Source organism: Apodemus sylvaticus, chromosome 9 (genome assembly GCF_947179515.1).
Source record: "Apodemus sylvaticus chromosome 9, mApoSyl1.1, whole genome shotgun sequence".
Lineage (NCBI taxonomy): Eukaryota > Metazoa > Chordata > Mammalia > Rodentia > Muridae > Apodemus > Apodemus sylvaticus.
The window spans coordinates 93,819,602-93,842,991 of NC_067480.1; the positions used below are offsets into that span (position 1 = coordinate 93,819,602).

Genomic DNA, 23,390 nt, shown 5'->3' on the forward strand with positions numbered 1-23,390 from the left:
CTTCAAAAATCCTTAGGACCTCTTGATTAATGTACTTTTTTATTTCTTCAAATGAAACAGCGTCAGCCTAAAGGAAGAAAAAGAATGTCTATTAAAATAGGGCAGAGCGCAAGCGGATAAGGCGCAGAGATGCTGGGTTCAGCATACTTTTGTGGATCTACATTTATCAAGCAAACTGCTTCTGGCAGTGCACTATTTGGGGCAATAAACATCTTTTTAGATCACATGCTAGGATAAGCTGATAGTAGCTTTACAAGCTGTAGGCTGGGATTGTAACCAGTGAAGCTAACATTTCTCCTATGAGTGGAGAAACGTGGCTATAGACTATTAGGAGATAACAGTTTCTGTTACTTTATCACATACAGTTAAAAGGCCCAAGCAAGGCCACGGTGTTACTAAGCAACAAAAATTAAACACCCACTCCTGGATATTGGTAAAGACTATAGCAGGTGATGTCATGTGTCTCCAAAGGAAGAAAACCCCAAATAAAATGCTGGATCATAGGATTATCCCACAAAATGTTTTTCTCATATTTGCCTGTCTCAAGCTACTGTAACTTAGATACTAACATAAATATAATAACCATTTTTTCTAGTAGAAAAGGACTGAGATACCTAGTAACCATAAGTTGCTAAGTAGTGTTTGCTGAATGGTTAACCCATTGAGAAAAACCCAACATTCGTAATAGCCATGCTTAATTGATATTTTCAAGAGGGAGTTAATGGTCTCAAGATGGTCAGGATTTCAAAGTATTTCATTACTATTCTTTGTATTCGTATTTATTTCCTGAGGCTCCGAGTATAGCGGTAAAGACTACAGAGCCCACTAGATGGTGTAACGCAGAGGCTGAGTCTACTGCCAATCATACCTTTGAGAAACACAGAACAAAGTCTAGTGGAATGTGACCAGCAAGGGACCGGGAAGATCTGCCGAAAATCTCCATGCAATTCAGCCGTGGCCCCCATCAGTACCATAAACCAGGTAGTTTTGTCCTTAATCTTTAAAAGTCCCTGTCTTGGTGAGTTTCACATCCTTCCTCTCTACAGATTCCTTTGTCGTGTTTGCATAAGTCTGTGTATGGGACAATAAAATGGTGTGCTTGTCCATTCACAACAATCCATTCATTTAGAATGCAAAGAAGAAAAGGGCCATTCATTCAATGCACTCATAAGGTGCTGGTTTCTATTGGTCAGAGCTATTACATTGTTTCTGACCTGCATGGGGAAAATGAACTTGGATGAAGATGAAGACACTGAGAGGGAAGTGGACACAGGCCCCACCCCTAACCAAGATGCTATCTGCAGCTTATGCCTGCTGGCAAAGGGAAGAATCAATTCTCTCTAATGGAGTGTCTTGGCAAAACCACACTTGAGAGCAGGCTGGGTGCCCAGCAGTAGTTGTCCAGTACAAAACAAACTCAATGGTATTTTTGTGGATTTCTTATTTTGTTTTCTTTTGTTTGGGCATCTCTTTGTTTTCTTGCTTTGTTTTTGTTTTTCATCTGTTTTGATTTTTGTTTTTTGTAGAATTTTGTTCCTTGATATATATATATGTCTGGTTTTATTTCTTATTTGTATTTAATTTACTTTGTGTGTGTATGAGAGAGAGAGTACATAAAATTGGGTGATTTGGTATGGAGGTGGGGGGATCCTGGGGTAGTTAGGGAGGGCAAGGCATGTATACATTTTTTAAATAAAAAATGAAGTTGAATGACTGGTCTGATATTAGAAACGGACACTCAAGTTTTGCAGGTAAAAAGGAAAACACAGACAGAGAGAATGTCCTGCTTTCACTGGGTATTTAACTCTCCTGCTTGTCACAGAGGTTTTCAGACTATACTCCTCAGGTAAATGGCCTCCCATCCCATCTTCCTGAAATATCAGTGAGACAGGGCTGTTCTGATTACACTCTTGCTTTAATTCCTACTTCAGGGCAGATTTGCGCGGTGGCCACCTGACCAGCGTCCCAGTGTGAAACGGGAGTGCATGTGTATGAGGAGCAGCCACAGGCAGTACTGTAAAAGCACGGGTGTGGTGGTACACACCTGTAAGCCCAGCACTCAGGAGGCTGAAGCCAGCGGATCCTGGGTTTGCTCTACCACAGGATCCTGCCTCAAATACCAGCCCTCCGCCAGTCACACTAAACAAACCCAAACCCATGCACCAAACCAAACCAAGCTATGATTCTGGAGTCGGCCAGATCTGGGTTTGTCCCTCTTAACAATTCTTTGATCTTGATCAAGGCACTTTGCTCCTGCATTTATAAACACACAAGGAAAAGGATCCTGCTCTTCCAGTTTAGCTGTGAAGATCTAAGAGGTAATGGAGGTGTCAACAGAGGACCTGGCACATACTTTTAAGTAAAGTTCGGACCAAACTTTAGCTTATTTGATATATTTCACAATGATCATCATTTATTTCGTTATAAAAAGACATCCGTGGTCAGTACGAACCAGGGGCTCCACTTACCGGAGTGCCAGGGATGCCTGGAGAGCCTGGAGGGCCTTGGTGGCCAGGTGATCCGACAGAGCCCTTGCTTCCGGGTGGCCCCACAGGGCCTATAGCCCCCTTCATGCCCATAAGGCCTGGCTTTCCACGTTCACCTTGTGGACCTCTGTCTCCCGGAATTCCCTGATCACCCTGTTTGGGAAGAGAAATAAGGAATCGCCTCTTCTGGTAATGCCTCAGTTGTGGTTAAGAGCCAAAGTGCAGGGTTCACACTGGCATCCATTTACCGTGGATCTTTGGATTATATACTTCCACCCTGCACCCCAGCTTGTTCCGTTAGCATGTGGGAATATTAATAGTATCTCTTAGCTAGGGTAATGTTGAGAAATTAATACGCCCAAGTCAAATGCTTCAAATAATATCTGACCCCTTGGAATCACTTAGCATATAGATCCTAGTGACAATGACAGTTGCCTTCATTCAATGTAGAATGATGTCACTTTTGAAAGTCAGCACCCATTGGCACTTCAGGTCTGGGTCTCTTTTGTAGTTATAAAAGGAGTTGACCAATAGGAAATTTTTTTTCACCTAGAAAAACTTAAAACCTGTTCTAAATCATATGGTTGTCTCTCCACTTGCATTTTTGTTGGGCATGAATAGGTCCTTTGGGGTTTCTTCTAGAGTCTTCTAGTGGTGCTTTACATGGGTTTGCATATGGATTCAATGAAGAGAAAACACATACCACTCGGGAAAGCAAGAGAGGAGAGCTTAAACAAAGTCTCTGAGTGACTGGGGCAGGCAGAGGGAGGGCTGTCTCTGAGATGATTTGTTCGAGAGCATATATGAACTGTTAAGAATTTGTGAGAATTAGAAACACAATGCTAGACATATCTGAATGTGAATGCAGGGTTTGTGGTATTGCCTTTCTTCCTGGCCTATACTGTGTCTATACTGTGTGTGCCCATGGGAAGAAGCGTGACACCACGGCAAGTGGTTCAGTCATGCATTTTCAGTGTTCAACTGTATGACTCGGAGAGTGAGGTCTCAGCTGAGCCTGATGGGCTGGGGCTAGAGCCTCTCTGGAATTTACATAATATTCTCTTAACCGTAATGGTCTGTGAAAAGCCTGTCTGCATTTGTCTTGATTTTACAAAATAATGAAAATAACTGAATAACCGTAGGTATTAATGTGATCATAAGGTATTGAAGGTGACACAGAAGCTAGGTAGAAAGAAAACAGGTGGCCAAAGTACCAATGGTCACTATTATTGGTAGATAGACAGCTCATGCCTAGAGAAATTCCCAAGACTAAAAAAAAAATATTAGTCCACCTGAATCTATGATCTCTATTTCATGATCATAGTGAAACCTTAACATTATGTGTCTAGGGACCGGTGAGATGGCTGAGCTGGTACCCATCACCTAGTGTCTTTTCGGTCCTGAAATTGCACATGGCACATGTCACTAGAGTTGATGTCCTGGATTTAATTGACACAGGCTACATGGTGGAGGCAAGAGAACTGACCCACATACAGAAATTGTCTTCTGATCTCCACAAGCATGTTGTGGTACACACACACACACACACACACACACACACACACACACACACACACACACCTAAAAAAGATTGTTTGTGGTATTTATTATTTAAAAAAACTAGAGAGGAAAATAATGGATTAGAAAAAGGCACTTGGGAAGATGTATGCTGTCATGGAAGATTGCCAAACAGTTTACAAAACACTGTCAATCCAATTTTAAAATAATATATATATTTGATACTGATTATAGGTAAGAGAGGAAGAGTAAAATATACCCAAAGTATCAAGTGTTTATCCCTGTGTAAAGATGCCTGGAAGACTTTTTCTTCTTAAATGTATGTTATCTTGTTGTTTTTTTTTATACCTCATTCCATTATAATGAATTTCTTGTGTAACAATAAAAAAATAAAACCCTAATGAATTAGACACCAATACACAAACACATCTGTAGCCACATACATAAAAATGGCTCTAAATAGGCTTATGCCAAGTAACAAGTCTTGAGTAACTGGCTTTCCTTTCTACAATGAAATTAAGATTCATTACAGAAAATACTAGTAAGCTTTAGTGACAGCACCAGTATCACATAGAGTTGTAGTGAAAGTGCAGGTTCCACTCAGCTCAGTGGAGTAAGTGGGTCAGTGGAATAAGTGGGTCACTGGTTCTCAGCCCGGGCAGTTGTGCTCTCTAGAAGGCATTTAGTGACATCTAAAGATGCTTTGAATAGTGACAGTTGGAGAGATGATGGTGCTACTGTATCAAGTGGGCAGATGCCAACAAGGCCTCTTTTACAAAACAGCCAAATATCACAAAATGTATCTGCTTCTAAGTATCAGTAGCAAAAAGGATTTGGGTGGCTTGGGAATGTTGTCTTGGGAAGGTAGTAAGACACTTTCTAAACTAGAATAGAAGCATAGATTCGGGTCTGAACACCGAACAGGCACACCTGTGGCATGACCTGCTTACAGGTCACATTCTATGCCTGGTAGAAACAGTGTTTCATGTACACCCTAACCACTTCATGTTTGGGGAATCAAAGTTGTCTACATGCTTTGGTATGTGGCCAAACAGTTGTATCAGAGAAATGTGATATACATACACATACATAACCATAGTATGATATACATACACGTTCTCCTTTGGGGCCTCTGTCTCCAGGTTTACCCATGATGCCCTGGAAAATAGATATCAATGCTAAAAAATCACTGCTTTCTAAGATCATTCGTCATTGACCTAAATGGTAGGGCATTGAAGATACACTTACAAGTTAGAAAATTTAAGAATTTATACTATTTAAAATGTTTTTTTCCATACCTGAGCACCTGGTAATCCATCTTTTCCATTTATACCCTAAAATGACAAACAGAATATTTCTATTCCTTATCTGCACACAGTAACAGTTAAAAAGGCAAAAAAAATCATATTACACATTTCTTCTGATCTCATTGTGAATCTGCATGGCAAAATATACTACCTAGTCAGTGTAGTCATGTGCCCCTGATTTCAAACTCTGACTGCCATTTCCTGGGTCCATTGACCAGGTTTGGGGATTGACTTCATCTGAGTAGCATCTTCATCTTCAAGCACACAGAGAAGAATGTAAGAGTGAGTTTACAACTCAGGAGAGTAGGGAAGCTAGTTAAAACTCAGGATGAACAACTCAAAGTCTTTAGGAAGTTCCTGAAACTGAGTGTATTCACTGTGCTCCTTCCCCAAGATTATATTGGCAGTAAGAGATATCCTCAGACAAGCTGAGTGGTCTGGAAGAGGACCAGAAACAACAGAATTTCTAGAAGTGACATTCCATCCTGTTGAACTGCCTGCAAGTTGTACAGTGAGTTTTGGGGTTCCAGCTATTGTGGGCCTATGCTGGAGTGGGCTTTTGGTGATGTGGCTTCATTTGTACAAGTTCCTCCCAGTAGCTCTTCACCTATACTCCTGTATGTAATACCAGTTAAACTCGCTGACGATTTGCCAACTTTCTTTTGCTGGTATCCTTACTTTCCCCTATCATTGATTGCCTATTTGTATGTAGAGACACTCATTCAAGTCTTCCTGGGGAAAGTACCAACATAACAACCTTCCAACAGCTTTACGCACAGGGATCCTTCTCAGTAAAGGCTTCTCACTTGTTTCTGGGGGGTGGTGGTTATCATATGGCCAGGGTATGATCCTATTATGAAATAAGCTATCAGCTGGAGAAGAATCATTATTTTTCAGTTTGAAAAATTAGAAATTGAGAGCTGGGAGCCTGTAATTGTGGTTTTTCAAGACTGCTAAGCATTTTTTTTTAATTATTATTAGAAAACTGGAAATTCTGGGACCTTTAAAAGGTATTCTGGAAGTGGCCATAAAGCCAGCTCTGCTGGAGATTTATAAAACAGACAGAATTGCCCATCAGAGACAGGAGGAGGAGGAGGAAAGGGACTTGGGGTCAAACCAAATACCTAGAGCCCAACTGCAGATGCAGCAGAGAGAGATCAAGGCGAGGGAGGAGGTCTCCTCACCAGCAGGCATTGCCTGGCCATGCTCGCTGACAGCCTGAGAGACTTATATTGGGCAAGAACAGAGTCCACAAGAACACAGCTGCAGACAGCCACCTGTTTTCTCTGCTGTAAATCACACTGACATCTGTCGCACTTGGTAGCCCAACCATAGGCTCAGGACTTCTCTGAAGTCCCCTGGGAATTATGAGAGTTCTCTAACTAAGAATGTGTTACCTGAAGCGTATAGTTCAAAGAATTTATTAGCCCTGGGAACACCAGCCATGAGGATCAAACTGATTAAGGAGAGGATGAGAAACAGCGTGTCGGCGGAATAAAAGATAAATCAAATGTAAAACTAGAATTCATGCTTTGAACCTTTCAAATGTACACAATTCTTTTAGTAAAAAAAAATCATACATATATTCAATGGTTCATGATCATTTCCATGCTCCATTCCCCCGCCAGCTCTCCTGGAATCTCTTTTAACACAACCTCCTCCCAACTTTCTGGATAACTGACTAAATCCAAGTAGCATGTGTGTATGTGTGTTCACAGGGTTGGGTTGGCAACCTGCCTTTGAACGTGGATGGTTCTCCCTTCCGCAGCACCTCACAACACCAGCCACTGCCTAGCATGGAACAGTTGCTCAGAAATGTTTGTTTAATGAAAAAGAGTTAAGTATTGAATTATATCCTGGAAACCCAAGCCTTTAACAAGAGGGCTCAACAAGAGTTTGGAAGGAGGAAGTGGTTAAGGGGAAGTGAAAAGAAATATGAAATGTTACGGTGTTCACTTTTTTTTTTTTTTTTTTTTGGAATTTGGTTTTTTTGAGACAGGGTTTCTTTGTGTAGCCCTGGCTGTCCTGGAACTCACTCTGTAGACTAGGCTGGCCTCAAACTCAGAAATCTACCTGCCTCTGCCTCCCAAGTGCTGGGATTATAGGCGTGCGCCAGCACGCCCGGCTTATGGTGTTCACTTAGTATAGCTTCTTATAGCCAGCACTTCAGGTTTTCCCATACCTCGTGTTTCCAGCTAACGCATAACACAGTGTCATAGATAATACCCAGAATGTCTGACTCTAAACAAGCATATGCCTTTTGTCGCTTGGTTGCCTTCTCTGAGCAGATGATGGACAGACCACGCATCGGCTCTGAGCCGTCAGAGAATGACTGAACAAAATTCCTAAGTGCCACTTATTTTTAGACTTTCTCTTTCATTTACACCACAGCAAATGACCAAGGCCTTCTACTCAAAGGAAGTAGGATGGGATGGACAGATGGCTCAGAGGTTAAGAGCACATGCTGTTCTGAGGAACAAGTTTGGTTCTTACCACTTACCTACCTGGTGGCTCACAATCCTTTATAACTCCAGTTCCAGGGGATATGAGACCCTCTTCTCAGAGGCCTCTGCATGCACCGGGCACCCATACAGTGCACATATGTACATGCAGTCACTCATACATATAAAATAAAAAATAAATCTTAAAAGCACTTAATAAATGATGTGAGTTGTCAGTGGATGAGTGATCAACTAGTAGCTCTCCCAGTAATTGACTTATTTTTCTTCAATAAAGTTGCATAAACAAATAAAAAAAGATAAAAACAAAACCCTTAAAACAAAACACCCCAGAACTTGAGTCCCTTGTTCCTGGCCCAGCACGTCCTCAGCTCATAGGAGGACATAGATGTATAAACTCTGGGTGGGGTTGACAGTCACAATGTCAAATCAAGATGCTGTATCTGTAGCCACAAGCTCTTTTAGGGGATGGGCATGACACACCCACTGCAGTGGTTAGTAATGACAGTGTCTGGACAAGGCCTGTATATGAAGGAGGAACCTGAGAGGATATTTTCTGCCTTAGTTTATCATGCAGGCGATACTTTGGCTAGTTGTTGGCGTCTACATGTTTTTAAGATCTGATGGGACATTTAATTTTAACTCTGCTGAAGTTACTAGAACTGACAAATAATGAGTCTACTTTACCATTGCTTAGAAAATTTGACTTCTCCTCACCATCATTTAAGAGATAAAGACACCAGGTAGAGTTCTAGAAAGTTCCAGAAGGAATCCCCTTCTGGTATCCCCTAATTCAATTTTTAGAATCTGTTCCTATTTCCTTCTGAAGCCGCTGGTTCAAATCTAAGCTTCTACTAAGGAGGAACGTGAAGCTGCAACGCTTAGAACATCTCTTAGAAAGCAGTTTGTAGAAGATAAACAAGTACTTACTGGCTTCCCCGAGGGTCCCTCTGGCCCAGGAAAACCTGTTTCTCCAACAGGTCCTCTCTCACCCTATAAATGTATCCCAAAGGGAAAAAAAATATTGGTAAAAACTTCTTTAAAATAGCACCTGGATACGACGACAGTGCATCTGCTGCTAAAGCGGCGGTAGCTTACCGGTTCCCCTGGAGCTCCTGGAGGGCCTGGGGCACCAGGTTTTCCCTGTAAGAAAATCAAATAAAAATGTTAAGAGCCACACTACTGATGCCACCCACTTCCTGGAGTTTAAAGGGTTAGTATATAGAGTATTCGGACCAAGACACGATCCAGGGGCTGTAAGGTACACAGGAGAGAATGCCGAGGGGTAGCTGGGTTGCTTTCCAACACAGGAAGACAGAGTCTTCCTCACTATTATATCCTCCCTATTATATCCTCACTATTAGAAATCCTGCTATGCCTTTTTGCCTGGTAGCTCTTCCTTACTCTAGAGGGTGGGGTTGGGGCAGGGTGTGCTGGTGAGTTTTAGTCAAGTTGACAAGAACTAGAATCATTTAAGAAGAGAAACCTTGATTAAGATAATTCCTTCCGTGGGATTGGCCTGCGGGCAGGTCTGTGGAACATTTCCTCAATTAATGATTGACATGGGTGGTCCCAGCCCACTGTGGGTGGTGCTAACCCTGGGCGCTGGTAGGGTAAACATGGTGGTCCTGGGTCGTTTAAGAAAGCAAGCTGAGCAAACCACGGTCTCTGCTTCAGTTCCTGGCTCCAGGTTTCTGCCCTGATTCCCCTGATCTGGACACATAAGCCTTTCAAACAAACTTGTTCCTTTGCCTTTGGTAATGGTTTTTAACCACATCAATAGAGAGCAAACTGAGGTAAAAGTCAGAGAGAGAGAGAGAGAGAGAGAGAGAGAGAGAGAGAGAGAGAGAGAGAGAGGGAGGGAGGGGGAGAGAGAGAGGGAGGGAGGGAAGGAAGGGGAAGGGGGAAGGAGGGAGGGAGGGAGGGAGGGAGAGAGAGAGAGATTGAGAGAGAGAGATTGAGATTTATATCAGGTTTGGGGTTTCACAAGAGAACTTCTATGTTGGTAGTAAGATAATCTGAAAAAAAGAAAAGCACATTATTTTTATTTTTTTTAAAGCTGCGCTTGGGTAAAAGATTGAGGAATTTGTTTTTTGGTTTTGGTTTTGGTTTTGGTTTAGGTTTTTTTGTTTTTTTTGGTTTTTTGGTTTTTTTTAGGTTTTTAAACCAGCCTTTATTAACAATTGTAATACAAATATTCCAAAAATATAAACACTCTTAATAGCAACCTTCAGTTCAAGTTTTTGAATACAACAAATGTATCAAATCATGAAGCAAGGTGGTCAAGGATCCCATAGCCCGGTCACAAGGAGAATCACCAGCTTCCGAGGCAGGGCAGTTCTGGGAGCTGACCCTGCACTAAAGGATGGAGCAGCTGGGTTGAAAACCGCTCAATGTGCCTTGTCTAAAGAACTAAGAGTCAGGACGCCCTGGAGCAGAGATAGGAACATGGTGTTTATCTCATCGGCCCATGTATTTGAACCCTTGGTCCTTAGCTGGTGGCAGTTTGGAGTTTGGGGAGATTGTAAATCTTTAGGCTGTGGTTTTACCAGCAGAGAAACAAGTAGGCATCTCAGAGGTGGGCCCTGAAGGTGCCTGCCAGAGCTCTCTAATGTTTGATTCACCAACATGCAAACAAGTAACATTGCAAGCTCTTTCCACCTCTGCCCTGCCTACTGGTGCCTGTGGACTTCGAGGTTTTGTCACAGAAGGCTACAGTGGTCCAGCCGAGCCTGGAAAACAGTGTAGCCTTGACTACACTGGAAAGAAGCAGACTGTTCTAGAAAGGGACTGACATGCCCAACTGATTTTTTATCTTTGCTTCAACTACAGTTATCTCAGTAGTTTTAGACAGTACTGGAGTATATCTATCTCTATGTATGTACGATAAAATTTGACATGTCCTCTGTTTCTTAGCCAGTAACAAAACTTGTAGGTCCTTGTAACTGTTTCATTTTCCAAGGACCATGTGAAAAACAAAGACAACTTTTAAATCACACAGTTGCACATGTGTGCTAGCTCCAGTTTTATGCCCTTTCCTAAGTTCTGGAGTTGCCAAATGCTCCTGAGAGCTGTGAAATCTGATTGTAAAGTACGTTTATCAGATGTTAGGTATCCAAATATGATGTCTTGATATTTCAACCAATCTATAGCGTCCATAAAACACTTCTGGAATTAAACTGTCTTTTGAAATTGTGATACACATCTTGATGACTACTGGTACCCAGTGGTCATTCTTTGAAGGCAGACTTAATTTATGGTGATAGCAGAGTGTATCCTGAAGCCATGGGTAGATGGAGAGGGTCATGGGAAGATGAGTTTTTTGAGTGTAATGGAGCAGGTTGAAATGGCTTTCTGGGTACAGTTCCAGAAAGAGAGTCCCACATGCTGTAAGGAAGAGTAGCCGGGGTGGGTCGGGGCATGAGATTCAGTGCGAAGCCCACTTTCAAAATCTTCATCTTATAAAAAAAATTCAAGAGCTCATTCGATAGAAGGTAGTTTTCAATTTTTGCCTTTACAATTACACACATACTAGGTCTCAGTCTGGACAATTTTAATAAAGAATGTCATTCTCTGTGAAACGTGTGCCGGGTAGTATTTTATTGTTTAGTTGAGCTAGCTCAGTGTGGTAATAGGGGGGACAGGGAGTGTGAACCTCTTTAGGGTTGGTAGCCAGAAGTTTTAGGTGGCATAGGGTGGTGGTAGTGTAGCTGTAATGGGGTGAGGCTGAGACTAGGACACTTTCCTGCCTTCATTCTAGCGTTCCTACTACACAAGCACGTGGTCTCCACCAACTTTCTTGCAATGTGATAACCAGACTTTCCCTGCAGGGTCACCTGGCAAGAGGATAAATGGGCCTCTTATTCATAAACCGTGACCACAAAATTTTAATGAGGGCATCATGAATGAAGATCAGAATTATCCCAAGGGCTCAGAGAAATGATTTCAACCTTTCTGGGAGCACTTCCTATTCATTTGCGAAGACCTTGATGAGATAAAAGCGTTTGACACCCGAGAGCAACAAAAATGATGGAGAGGACCGTGGCCTGGTTTACGAGGGGACATTAGCGGCAATAAAGCTCTGCTAATAACCCTGGGTGAAGCAGGCACCCGGTGATCACAGCTGCGTGCAGGAGCTGATGCGCATGCCCCGGATGAGAGCTTGGCCTCTGGAAGATGGAGAACTGTGAAATATGACAGGGACAGAGATACAAGAGTAAGTTTTCAGACTCACCGACATGCCGGCTATGCCTGGGGGACCTGCTGGGCCTCGATCTCCCTGTTGGGATGAAGATAGAAATGGCTACTTGTAATGATGTCTACTGACACTTTACCTTTAGAATCATTGCTCAAAGAGTAATTTGATATGCCATTGTGTATGGAGGAAAACAGTTTCACAAAGCCTTACCCTTAGATGAAGAGTTACAGCCAGGCCAAAGCACGCACACACACACACACCACACCACACACACACCACACATATACCACACACACACACACACACACACACACACACACACACACACACACACCATACACACCACACCACACACACACACCATACACACACACACCACACACACATACACATACACACCATACATACACAAATATACATACACACCACACACACACCATACCATATATACCACACACACATCTCACACACCATACATACCACACACATACACCACACACCACACACACACACACACACCACACACACACCACACCACACACACACACACCATACACATACACCACACCACACACACATACACACCATACATACACAAACATACATACATACCACACACACACACACCACACCACACACACACATACACACACACCACACACACACCATACACATACACCACACCACACACACATACACACCATACATACACAAACATACATACACACCACACACACACACCACACACACACATACCATACACACACACCACACCACACACACATACACACCATACATACACAAACATACATACACACCACACACACACACCACACCACACACACACACACACACACTCACCACACCATACACACACCACACCACATACACACCACATACCATACATAGACACACACACCACACACATACATCATACATATACACACACATACACACACACTATACATACACAAACATACACACACACACCACACCACACACACACACACACACACACAAACACCATACACACACAAACATACACCACACACATATAGACATACACACACACACACACACAATCAAAACTAAATGTCGACAGGTTGTCTTCATATACCGACTGTTTATATAAGTGTGAGTATTAGTTTAGAAGACTGTGAAATTGAGTGGGTGTGGGAGTGGGAAGGGAGTTGGAGGGTAGAAATGGTACAAATACAGTGCTTATGTATATAATTCAGAGAAATTGGATTTGTGAAGCTTTGTTTGGGCATGATAAGTGTTATCAATGTGTACGAGGAAAGCTAGAAGAACAGAAAAACAATGAAGGCACAGTCAACCTATTACGTTCTCTCCCTCAGATAACAAAGCACTCCATAACCCTAGTGAAAACCATTATTCATGATATTCCTCTGACTTATTCTAAGAGGAAACCATACATCCTCACAGCTAAAGCTAGGTAATATTTAAATTCTACCCTTAATAAACATTATTCCTGTGACATGAAGGATTAGTTGTACTGTTTTCTAGAAACCCCTCCTTAACCTCACCCCACTGGATGCAAGGCTTATAAGAGAGAGACCGAGGAGTGAAAATCTGTAGTTCTCCTCGGTGGACCCATTACAAAACCCGCTTCATTGCTCTGAGAAGCAGAACGAGTCCAGTGCTTTTCAAGAGTCAACCTGGTGTTTTAGGTGCAGCCGACAGTGCCTCATGTGCTGGCAGCTACGAGTGGGGTAAGTCATAATCCTTGTAGCTAAGGGTGCAGTTCCCCCAGTGGTCACACTGAGCCGCACTGCTGGAGGAGCTGAGGGGTACCTTTCTAGTACATCCCCATTTCTCAGACCTCATGCCCAAGATCCCTGCATTCACGCACTCCCCTTCCTGTTCTGCCTGAGGAGGTGGCCTGTCTCAGGAGCTTAACCCCTCTTGTTTCTGCTCCATGTGCCTGACTCACCACCTCCTGGGAGTCACTCCACAGCTCTCTCGGATATCATATGATTTCTGTGGGCCCCCGCCCCCCAGCATGCGTAATGCCCTTTAATATAGTGTTTTTTTTTTTAAAGATTAACTCATTTATCTAACATGCACCAGTTTTTATGTGTTTTTGGAGAAGACTGTGGGTTGTCTGGAGTTACAAACAGTTGGAAGCTGCCAGGTAGGTGCTAGGAATTGAACCTGGGTCCTCTGGAAGGAGAGACGGTGCTCTTAACCACTGAGCCATCTCTCTGGACCCAGCCCATTCTATTTTAATTTCTTTCTGATACCATTATTTTTATCTTACAAATACAATTAGTTCCTATATTCTTCCCTGGAAAATGGGTCCTATATGTATAAAAGATTCATTTGTTTAAGTTCCTTATGCATTCATGTTATGTTTAATAAAACAGCTATTGGCATGATGGGGTAAATACATATTTCTGAATATGAGAGAATACAGTTTTAACTTCTGTGCTTACCTTTACACCAGGAAATCCTTCTAGTCCTGGCAAGCCCATTGCGCCAGGCTCTCCCTATAAAGAGGAACAACCAAAGGTTTATCAGCAATGGGTTAAAGTCGGGGTCTTCATGTCCTAGGTTCCTCAATTCTGATTTGAAACTTGGCAAGTGAGTGGTATCGTCTTTTCCCAAATTGAGTATATGAAAGTAGTTTGGGGATTTAAAGCTATTCTCTAGGCATGAGTCCATTTTCTGATTAATTGTTTTTATTCTGATTAAGAATCTAATCAGGATGAACCCCTCAAGTGTACTAATAACTTCAATTTTAGTAAGAATTTAAACGAAAAGCAGATTTTAATAAAGTTTCCCAATTTGTGAGGCACCTGGGACTGCTGGCTTATGATATAATAAGATTGAACTCTTTATGAGCGAATGAAGCTGGAGCTCTCAAAGCAGATGATGTAGCATCCTTAACACGATTGTAAATGCTTAGGGAGGTAGCCCTAGGAATGGTGCTGTCAGTCATTCTGTCATCGCTCAAGCTAACATGTACTGAGAGGGCATAAACAGCGTTGAAATAACTAAAACTGAACAAACAAAGGATATATATATATATATATATATATATATATATATATATATATATATATATATATATATGCTACTGTACGGTCCCAGACAATAGGTCTTTAAGCAAGATATTGGGAAAATCTATGTTGAAAGATGCTGATTATTTGAACAAATAAACATTGTGATCAAGAAGGATGTAAAGTTGCCACAGAGAGAGGCTCAGCAGTGAAGAGCATTGGTTGCTCTTTGCAGAAGACTTTGGTTCAGTTCCCAGCACCCACAACCACCTGTAACACCAGTCCCAGGGGATACAGTGCCCTCTACTGGCCGCTCGTATGTACTGCATGCATGTTGTGCATAGGTATATGCAAGCAAAGCACAGAAGAACAAATCTTTAGAAAAATAGAGCAATAGGTAAAGTGGAGATTTATCTGATAATTTATTATAAATTAATTGCTGTTAACTGAAAATATTTTCTCAGGACACTAGATATCTTAAACTTAACAACACTGGCTGGGTGAGGTGGCACATGCCTTTAACCTTGGGAAGCAGAAGTAGAGGCAGGTGGATCGCAGATCATTGTGAGTTCCAGGCTAGCCTGACCTATAAAGAGAGTTCCCAGCTAGCCAGGGCTCCACAGTGAGACCTTGTCTCCAAACAAACAAACAAACAAACAAACCACGGAACACAGAATAGCAAGCTTGTCAGTTGTATTCTCTGCAGATGTAGATTTCTGCACACAAAATGCAAGTCTGACTAGAAACACTTCTGAAGCTGTACACCCATTATTGCTGAATCCTTACTACATACTACTAAACAAGTGAGCATATACCTTGGTGTGTTTTATGTTTCAGAATATAAAAATATATTCTCACTAGTATATAACCTGTCAATCATAAGAATAAAAATAAAAAGGTGTTCAGATTGTATTCTGCGTGAATCCATATGAAGGAGGTCCCTAGTTATTGATGCATGGAATATATCGCTGTATCATGTCTCTTTGTTTACACTTTCAATGGTCTTTCCTTAGGATAGAAGAAACAATCAATTAATTAATCAGCATTTGTTTGAGAGTACATAGTAATTAAATATTTAATTGAAATCACATAGACATTGAATAGCTAAAGGAAAAAAAAAGTGGTTTGCACCAGGAAACTATCCAATTATTAGCAGATTCAATTGAAGGTAATTTTTTCTCTATAAAGGCGTATTCAGAAGATCATTAGTTGTATTTTGAATCTTAGACATCCTCACGAAGTGCGTGAGGTTAAGGGCTGATGCATCATGTGCCCACTGCGCACAGAAGAGGAGATCGTGAGTGAGGACTTTGAGCACATCAGTTAGCCCATTATAGGCTTATAGCTTAATGGGCTGTAGGGACAGGGTTTGGTTATTAAGGAAAGACGTCATCTGCTTTGTGCCACCCTGAGACTAGCAGCTTAGACTCCCAAGTGTTCGCTGGTACGTATTCCGGCTCAACACAGGCTCAACACAGCAGCCAACAGTGGACTGAAACCTTTGAAACTGTCAGTCAAACTACAATTTCCTTCTTCTGGGTTGTTTCTCTCAAGTGTTTTGTCACAGTGACACAAAGCTGGCTTAACATGTCACGGAACTTGATGGACACCCAGAGAGGACATTTCCCCCACCCACCTCATCCGTGTTCCCTTTTTAAATACGTACTCAGACTTCAGACAGTGCAGTTCTCTCACTCCTGGCTTGTTCCTGTGCCATGGGGAGTGGTTTCTCCAGACCCAGCAAATGTCTGGTGACAATGAAATGGTGTGTGGCTGTGTACAGGCACACAGGACCCCAGGGAGTAATTTCAGGGAATTTTGTTTGTATGGTAAGTATGAATGTTCACACAATATTTAATCCCATGGCTTTCTCTCTGTTTTTGTGTTTCATTCACACAAGCTCAAAGTCTAAACCAAGACCACTCTTCGGTTGGTTTTTAAATATTTGTTCTTTCACAGCTAAGAAAAATGCAAACTAATTTCTTCAAATTTTACTCAGTCTTTATATTTTGACCATCTTCTTTCCAGTGTTAATAAATTATAATTTACTCTTTAGTATAACATTTACATTTTTTCTTACCCTAATCTACCAATTATTAACATTAGAACTTAAAGAGTGTTCAATGAAAAGTCTAAATTCATCTCTGTGACTATGAGGGGGTGCTGCTTTAAAAGTCCATAAGACAGTAAGACTAGGGGGAAATTTTTATCAATATGATGAAAGATAGAACTAAAAAATGAACAACATATTTCTAGATGCACATGAATATAGTATTTTAAAAGTTGCAAACAAAGAAATGGTTAACTTCCACATAACACATTTGGGATTCAGAATACAGTGCTAAGGACTTGAAATAATTATTCTAGGATAAATCAAATAGACATCTAATGAATACTGCCCGCTAACGATGATAACTTCCTTGATAACTCTCTTGAAAAAGTCACTTTCCATGCTTCGTCTCTTTTCCAGTTTAACATTTTTTTTTCTTTCAGACAGTTTTACCAACTTCTACTGCTACAGTAAAATGGCTTATTATTTTTTCACATAGCAACAGAAAGTGGTTGGGAAGATTATTTCAGCATTAGGTGCATTTAAGTCTCACTTCTTTCCTCAGAGGCTGAAAGGATATACAAATGGGACCTGAACCATGGAATACTTGCTTGGAAAGAAAATGGCGGGAGAAGAAATACCAAAGGTTAGAGGGAATCTAATTGAATCTGGCAGGGCTTTTGCAGGGAGGCGCCACGCTTGAGAGAGATGCTGAGGACGATTGTCATCCTTGGGCGACTGGAGGACATGGTCTCCTTCCTGGCTGAGTGTTAACCTCCTGCTGTCTTCCACTCAATAAGCAGGGTTATGACAGTCTACGCTCCCTGCAGAATAATTGCCCAAGACTTACAAAGTAAACAAACAGCCCTCTCCCCTTTTCGGGTTGGTGAGATGTCAGACCTAGCAAGGGATTTTTCTCCCTTAAGTACTTCTCTTCCACAAGCTACTTTAAATTGCATCAATCATCCAAAGAAGGCCGTCAGAGGGAAGCGTTCCATTTATCAAGGACGTTCTATGTGCCTTCCTTCATCAGAGGACGATTTTTAAAACCCGCTGACGGAAAGAGCTGAGCCTCAAGGGCAGGCACAGAATGGGGACTAAAGTGTCCTGAAAATAAAGAACAGGCCTGCTGGCATTTCTTCATCCCTTGCTGGTCTGACACCTTCGGACAGACACCTAAGATGACAGCCTGTCTTTGCCTGGTGCCTTTTCTCGAGTTAACAAAGACTGCACAGAAGTAGGAACATACGTACCACTGGGCCGGGGTCACCTTTCGGGCCCTGGAAGAAAAGTGTGGAAAGACAGTTTAATTACCACTAAGCCGCCATTATAGAATCTGAAGCCCTTTTCTTCAAAAGTCAGTCTGGCAGTTTGTCAGAAAACTGGGAATGATACTTCCAGAGGACCCTGCTATACCACTCCTGGGCATATACCCAGAGGATTCCCCAGCATGTAATAAGGATACGTGCTCCACTGTGTTCATAGCAGCCCTATTTATAATAGCCAGAAGCTGGAAAGAACCCAAATGTCCCTCAATGGAGGAACGGATTCAGAAAATGTATATATATACACAATGGAGTACTATTCAGCAATTAGAAACAATGAATTTATGAAATTCTTAGACAAATGGATGGAACTGGAGAACATCATCCTTAGTGAGGTGACCCAGTCTCAAAACAACACTCATGATATGCACTCACTGATAAGCGGATATTAGCCTAGAAGCTTGGAATACCCAAGACACAATCCACACATCAAATGATGCCCAAGAAGAAGGAAGGAGAGGCCCCGGTCCTGGAAAAGCTCAGTCCAGCAGCATAGGGGAATACCAGAACAGGGAAGTGGGAAGGGGTGGATTGGGGAACAGGGGGAGGAAAGAGGGCTTATGGGACTTTTGGGGAGGGGGCCCAGGAAAGGGAAACTCAGTTGAAATGTAAATAAAAAATATATCGAATAAAAAAAAATACAAGGACGGTACATGTTTTGCTTTTGCTGAAGTTTGGATTTGAGTGAAGTTTAGAAACATAATTTGAAGTCTAGAGAGATGTCTCAGTAGTTAGAAGCACATAACATTCTTCCAGAGGACCTGAGTTCAGGTTCTAGCACCCGTGATGGGTGGCTTAGTTCCACCTGTAACTCTAGCTCCGGGGAATCTAGCACCCTCTTCTGGCTCACACAGGAATTACATGCATATTCCATGCATATTAACCTCCCCCCAGGCCCAATCCATATTACATCATTAAAATAAAATAACTAAAGAAACAACATGGTGCTATTTCTGTGAACATATTTGAACACTGATTTAGAGCTTAGATTATAAGAAAAGATACACCACTATGTTAAATATTTTCCATAATTCTGGCTTTGCTGGATGTTTCTTTTATTTAAATTGGTTTCACTTCTTTACTCCTCTGTAAAACGGGGTGACATTTGTGACATTCTGTTTTCAGTGAGCTCAAGAGAGACCCGCCCCCCCTCGTTATTGTGATCCAGCTAAGGCAACTTACTGGGGGGCCCGGAGGTCCTGGGTAACTGGGAACACTCACTCCTCCCTTCAAGAGAAGAGACAGCAGATGAGAATTTATAGATTACAGATCTACAGAGCATAGGTCGTTAGACACGGGCGTACCTGGATTTTATATAAACTGCTCATGCCGTTCCCCTCACTGAGCGGGACACCCTTAGGAAAGAGACGGGACACGAAAGTTAGCACTCGGAACTTCAGTCACTTCACCAAATGGCATTTGTCGTATACTAACTTTTACTTAAAGTTTTTCCTGTCCAATATTTAAGGTGGATTTAATACCGTAAACCAAATATCACAGTGTTGCAATATTTCAAAACAGCAGGGAAAGCAGGAAAGAGGAACCTGAACTATGTCTGGAACATTCGGACACTTCCGGTTGGGGTTCGAATCGTGTGTTTGGGTCTGGCAGATGAGGCACTGATGCATTCAGATGAGAAGTAGTATCTGCTCATTAAAATTCAGTGTCTGAATAGCCAATTTACTGTGTTTCCAGCCTGCTGACCCACAGGCAGCCCTGCAGCGGGACTGGTGTAGGTGTGAACAGGGAACCATTTGGCAACTGCAAAGTGATGTTTTCCCACAATCTCTTCGAGCCAAACAGAAAATTAAGGTGAATTGGAGGATAACTTCATTCACAACCCCCCCTGTGTGGATGCTTCTACAAAAACCAGTTATCTTTAATAACCTGGGAACAAGAACTTGCTCGAAACAAACAATTAAACAAACAAAACAACAAAACCAAAACCCTGATATGTAAATACGGAGCATTAAACTGCACTCATTGGGCAGTTTGAAAACTCCTGTCCACAGTCAGCATTTGGAAAAAAAATTGCAAGTGAAGCATTCAGTTTGGAAATACTTAGAAAGGATAACAGACTCTTAGAAAAAAAAGATTCAACCATGTTTTCATTATTTTTTTAATACCTCAGCTGCAAAAACGAGGAAGCCATTATTTCATCACTGCTCGGGGATAACGGGAGAAGTAGCCGTGCCCAGAGAGCACAGTTCACAAGCGTCTTCAAACCAGTGGTGACAGAAGGTGATGCTCTGTCCGTTTGTCCTTTTATTGAGTCTTCATTTATTTGGCAATGACCGACCATGGCCTATATTTTAGTAAACTTAGCCTTGAATAGATGTAAGAGACTTTTAAGAATGCTTCCCAAAGGAAGATGTATAATCTATCTTTAAAAAAAAAAATCTAGGTTTTTTTAATGGTCTCATGATATATTTTGCTTTTTCCCCCCATTGAGAAGACGATATATTTTAGAATCTGAATTCCATGAGTTGTCTGTCTTGCTTCTTTGTGAAGGAAAAAACAGATGCAGAATGTGTTTAAGAAAGCAGAGACTGACTGGCAGTGGTGGTGTACGCCTTTAATCCCAGCACTTGGGAGGCAGAGGCAGGCAGATTTCTGAGTCTGATGCCAGCCTGGTCTACAGAGTGAGTTCCAGGACAGCCAGGGAAACCCTGTCTCGAAGAAACAACAACAACAACAACAACAACAACAAAAAACAAAAACAAAACCAAAAAAACCAAAAAAACAAAAAACAGAAAAAAAAAAGAAGAAAGCAGAGATCAAGGCAGCTAATTTGTGTGTAAAGCACACAACTATACACAGATTCACAACATACTCTAGTTTTCAGAAAGCTACTGTGCAGCTCCACCCTTGGCTTCTTAAATTCCTAAGAGGTAGTGCAGGAAATAACTCTGCTGCTATTCAAACAGGGCTCCACACGAGGGCAGACTTGCCACAGAGAGAGGCCGCTCTGCTCTGCACAGCCTCCCTGAAAGAGCGCAAGTCTGTGTAGCTGACTAGGGCAAAAGATATCCAGGGCTCTGGTGCATTTTTCTCGCTGCATGCCGGGGAAGTAGAATCCTCCTCCCTCACTCATAAGTAGTCTCAGACACTACTTATGGGGTGAACACAAACAACCTCTTTAAAAAAGCAAATTGCATGGTTGGAAAGGATGGCTTCTTGAAGGCCTTTTATTATCTGTGAAGTTTTATGGTAGCCAAAGGTTTCTCCATCCTCTGACAGAAGTGGAGAGTCAGGCCAGCCAGACTCAGGCATCCCGATTCCGTGGAGAAGAACTTCATAGTATACAAACAACTGTAAACACTGCATATTGTAGCTGAGCTGAAATAGGGGCTAATATCATTTACACACATACGCACACATGCATGTCCACACACACACGCAGGCACGCTCACACACAAGCAGTCACGAAAGCACGCACACAACACAGTGTGTTGTTTTGCAAGCACCTGGATCACCAACGTCTGAGTCATAAGTACACAGAATTAAAACCTCAAACAACTTACAGGAGGTCCAGGAGGTCCAGGTTTCCCAGGGGGCCCCTCACTACCCTGCAAGAGAGACACAGGCCTGAATTGGTGGTTTGCCCATTTCCACTTCAAGTCTGTGAACCAGGTTGTTCAAAGAGCAATCTTCCGAAATCCCCGTGGCTTGTCATTTTGCTTCAGTCTGTGGTCTTATTCTGCTTAGCTTGTTCCTTGACCTAGTAAAATACATTTCCCCACCCCAGCAAAGTGAATAGCTCCTTTCAGGCCCATCTGGATTCTCGCTGTGTGAACTGTAGGGGATGACAATTTCACTGGGGACATGGACCAGTTAGGTGACCTGTCCTGGGCTTTGGCTGCAGGTGGGGGAAATTTTCCTCCTACGTAAGCATGGAGTTAGTGTGAATAAATTTCGGGGTTTGAGACTGGGGCACTCTGGATTAGCCTACACGCTTGGCTTCACCTCTACCACCTCTGAGATCATTATGGTAAATGCAACTGAAATATGAAGTCACAACCGGCACCATACCTACCTGTTGGTTAATATCAACTCTCCAACCAGGTGAGGTGTGTTTTACTGAGTGGAAACAACTTTTCTATGGCATGATCTAAGGGAAATGGTCTGTACAGTTTAAATAGTCTCTGACTTCTGCTTATAGGAGACATAAACCAAAAAACCAAAGGGGACTCCAATAATTGCTTACTGGATCAATAACTATTCTGTGATTTTTTTTTTAACTGAAACTTGGTAAGTGACACAAAGCTCAAAAATACTGAATAGTCCATGGTAAGCAATTATTGCAGCGCCTTTGGTTTTCCGACAGTTGTTCCTGAGCGCTGCTATTAGAATGGCATCATTATAAAATATTCTAAGTCACATTTATCAGGGAGGGTGACAAGACAGAGCAGTCGATGCCCAGGAATTCTGAGGGATGTCAGTCCTCTTCTGGAACTGGACTGAAGATTTCATTTCAGTACTCATCTGTTTCCTACCAACAAAGGAAAACATTGCAAACCGTATGTTTATCAATATAAACAAACAGTAAAGTTTCTCACGCAATGCACTGCCTGAGAACGGATACACTGAGTAAGCATGTTGTATCTTCCCCCCAACTGCGTTGATGGTTGCAATCTCCCTAAGACTCCCTCTGTTCTGCGGGCCACTGCCGATGTCCTTCAGAGCATTACATCACACTTCCCATGAGTCAACGAACAACAGGTGCCTATTGAGAAGACTTCTCCCCACCCCCTGGCACAATTAGAAGGACTATTCTCATTTGTATCCATTAACTTCGAAGGTCAGTCAAGGACCAAATAATTTTCATAGAAAATAGAAGGAAAATGGCTGACGGGACAGAGAAAGATCCTTAAGATATTAACAGGATAGAAATGAGCAGAGGCTCTCTAGCACATTGTTTCCTTTAAGTGTCTTGGGATCTTTTGCTCCTAGATACCGTCACGCTCCCTTTGGCTCGAGCATCCTGGCAAGCATGGGGGAGATGGTTAAGTAGCATATGTGGC

The 23,390-nt window shown here is 42.1% G+C and overlaps 1 protein-coding gene across 1 annotated transcript in view; it reads right to left on the minus strand.

Moving 5' to 3' along the window:
* The window catches only part of Col19a1 (collagen type XIX alpha 1 chain), a 301,599-nt gene that overhangs the window by 17,124 nt on the left and 261,085 nt on the right, over positions 1-23,390 (minus strand). Inside the window, exons 36-47 of the mRNA XM_052192819.1 lie at positions 21,891-21,935; positions 19,671-19,721; positions 19,549-19,593; positions 18,295-18,321; positions 14,425-14,478; positions 12,005-12,049; positions 8,869-8,913; positions 8,701-8,763; positions 5,303-5,338; positions 5,118-5,162; positions 2,469-2,639; positions 1-67 (exon numbers count right to left, since the gene is read on the minus strand). Of these exons, the coding sequence (XP_052048779.1) occupies positions 1-67; positions 2,469-2,639; positions 5,118-5,162; positions 5,303-5,338; positions 8,701-8,763; positions 8,869-8,913; positions 12,005-12,049; positions 14,425-14,478; positions 18,295-18,321; positions 19,549-19,593; positions 19,671-19,721; positions 21,891-21,935 (694 nt within the window). The remainder of the gene's footprint in view (positions 68-2,468; positions 2,640-5,117; positions 5,163-5,302; positions 5,339-8,700; positions 8,764-8,868; positions 8,914-12,004; positions 12,050-14,424; positions 14,479-18,294; positions 18,322-19,548; positions 19,594-19,670; positions 19,722-21,890; positions 21,936-23,390) is intronic.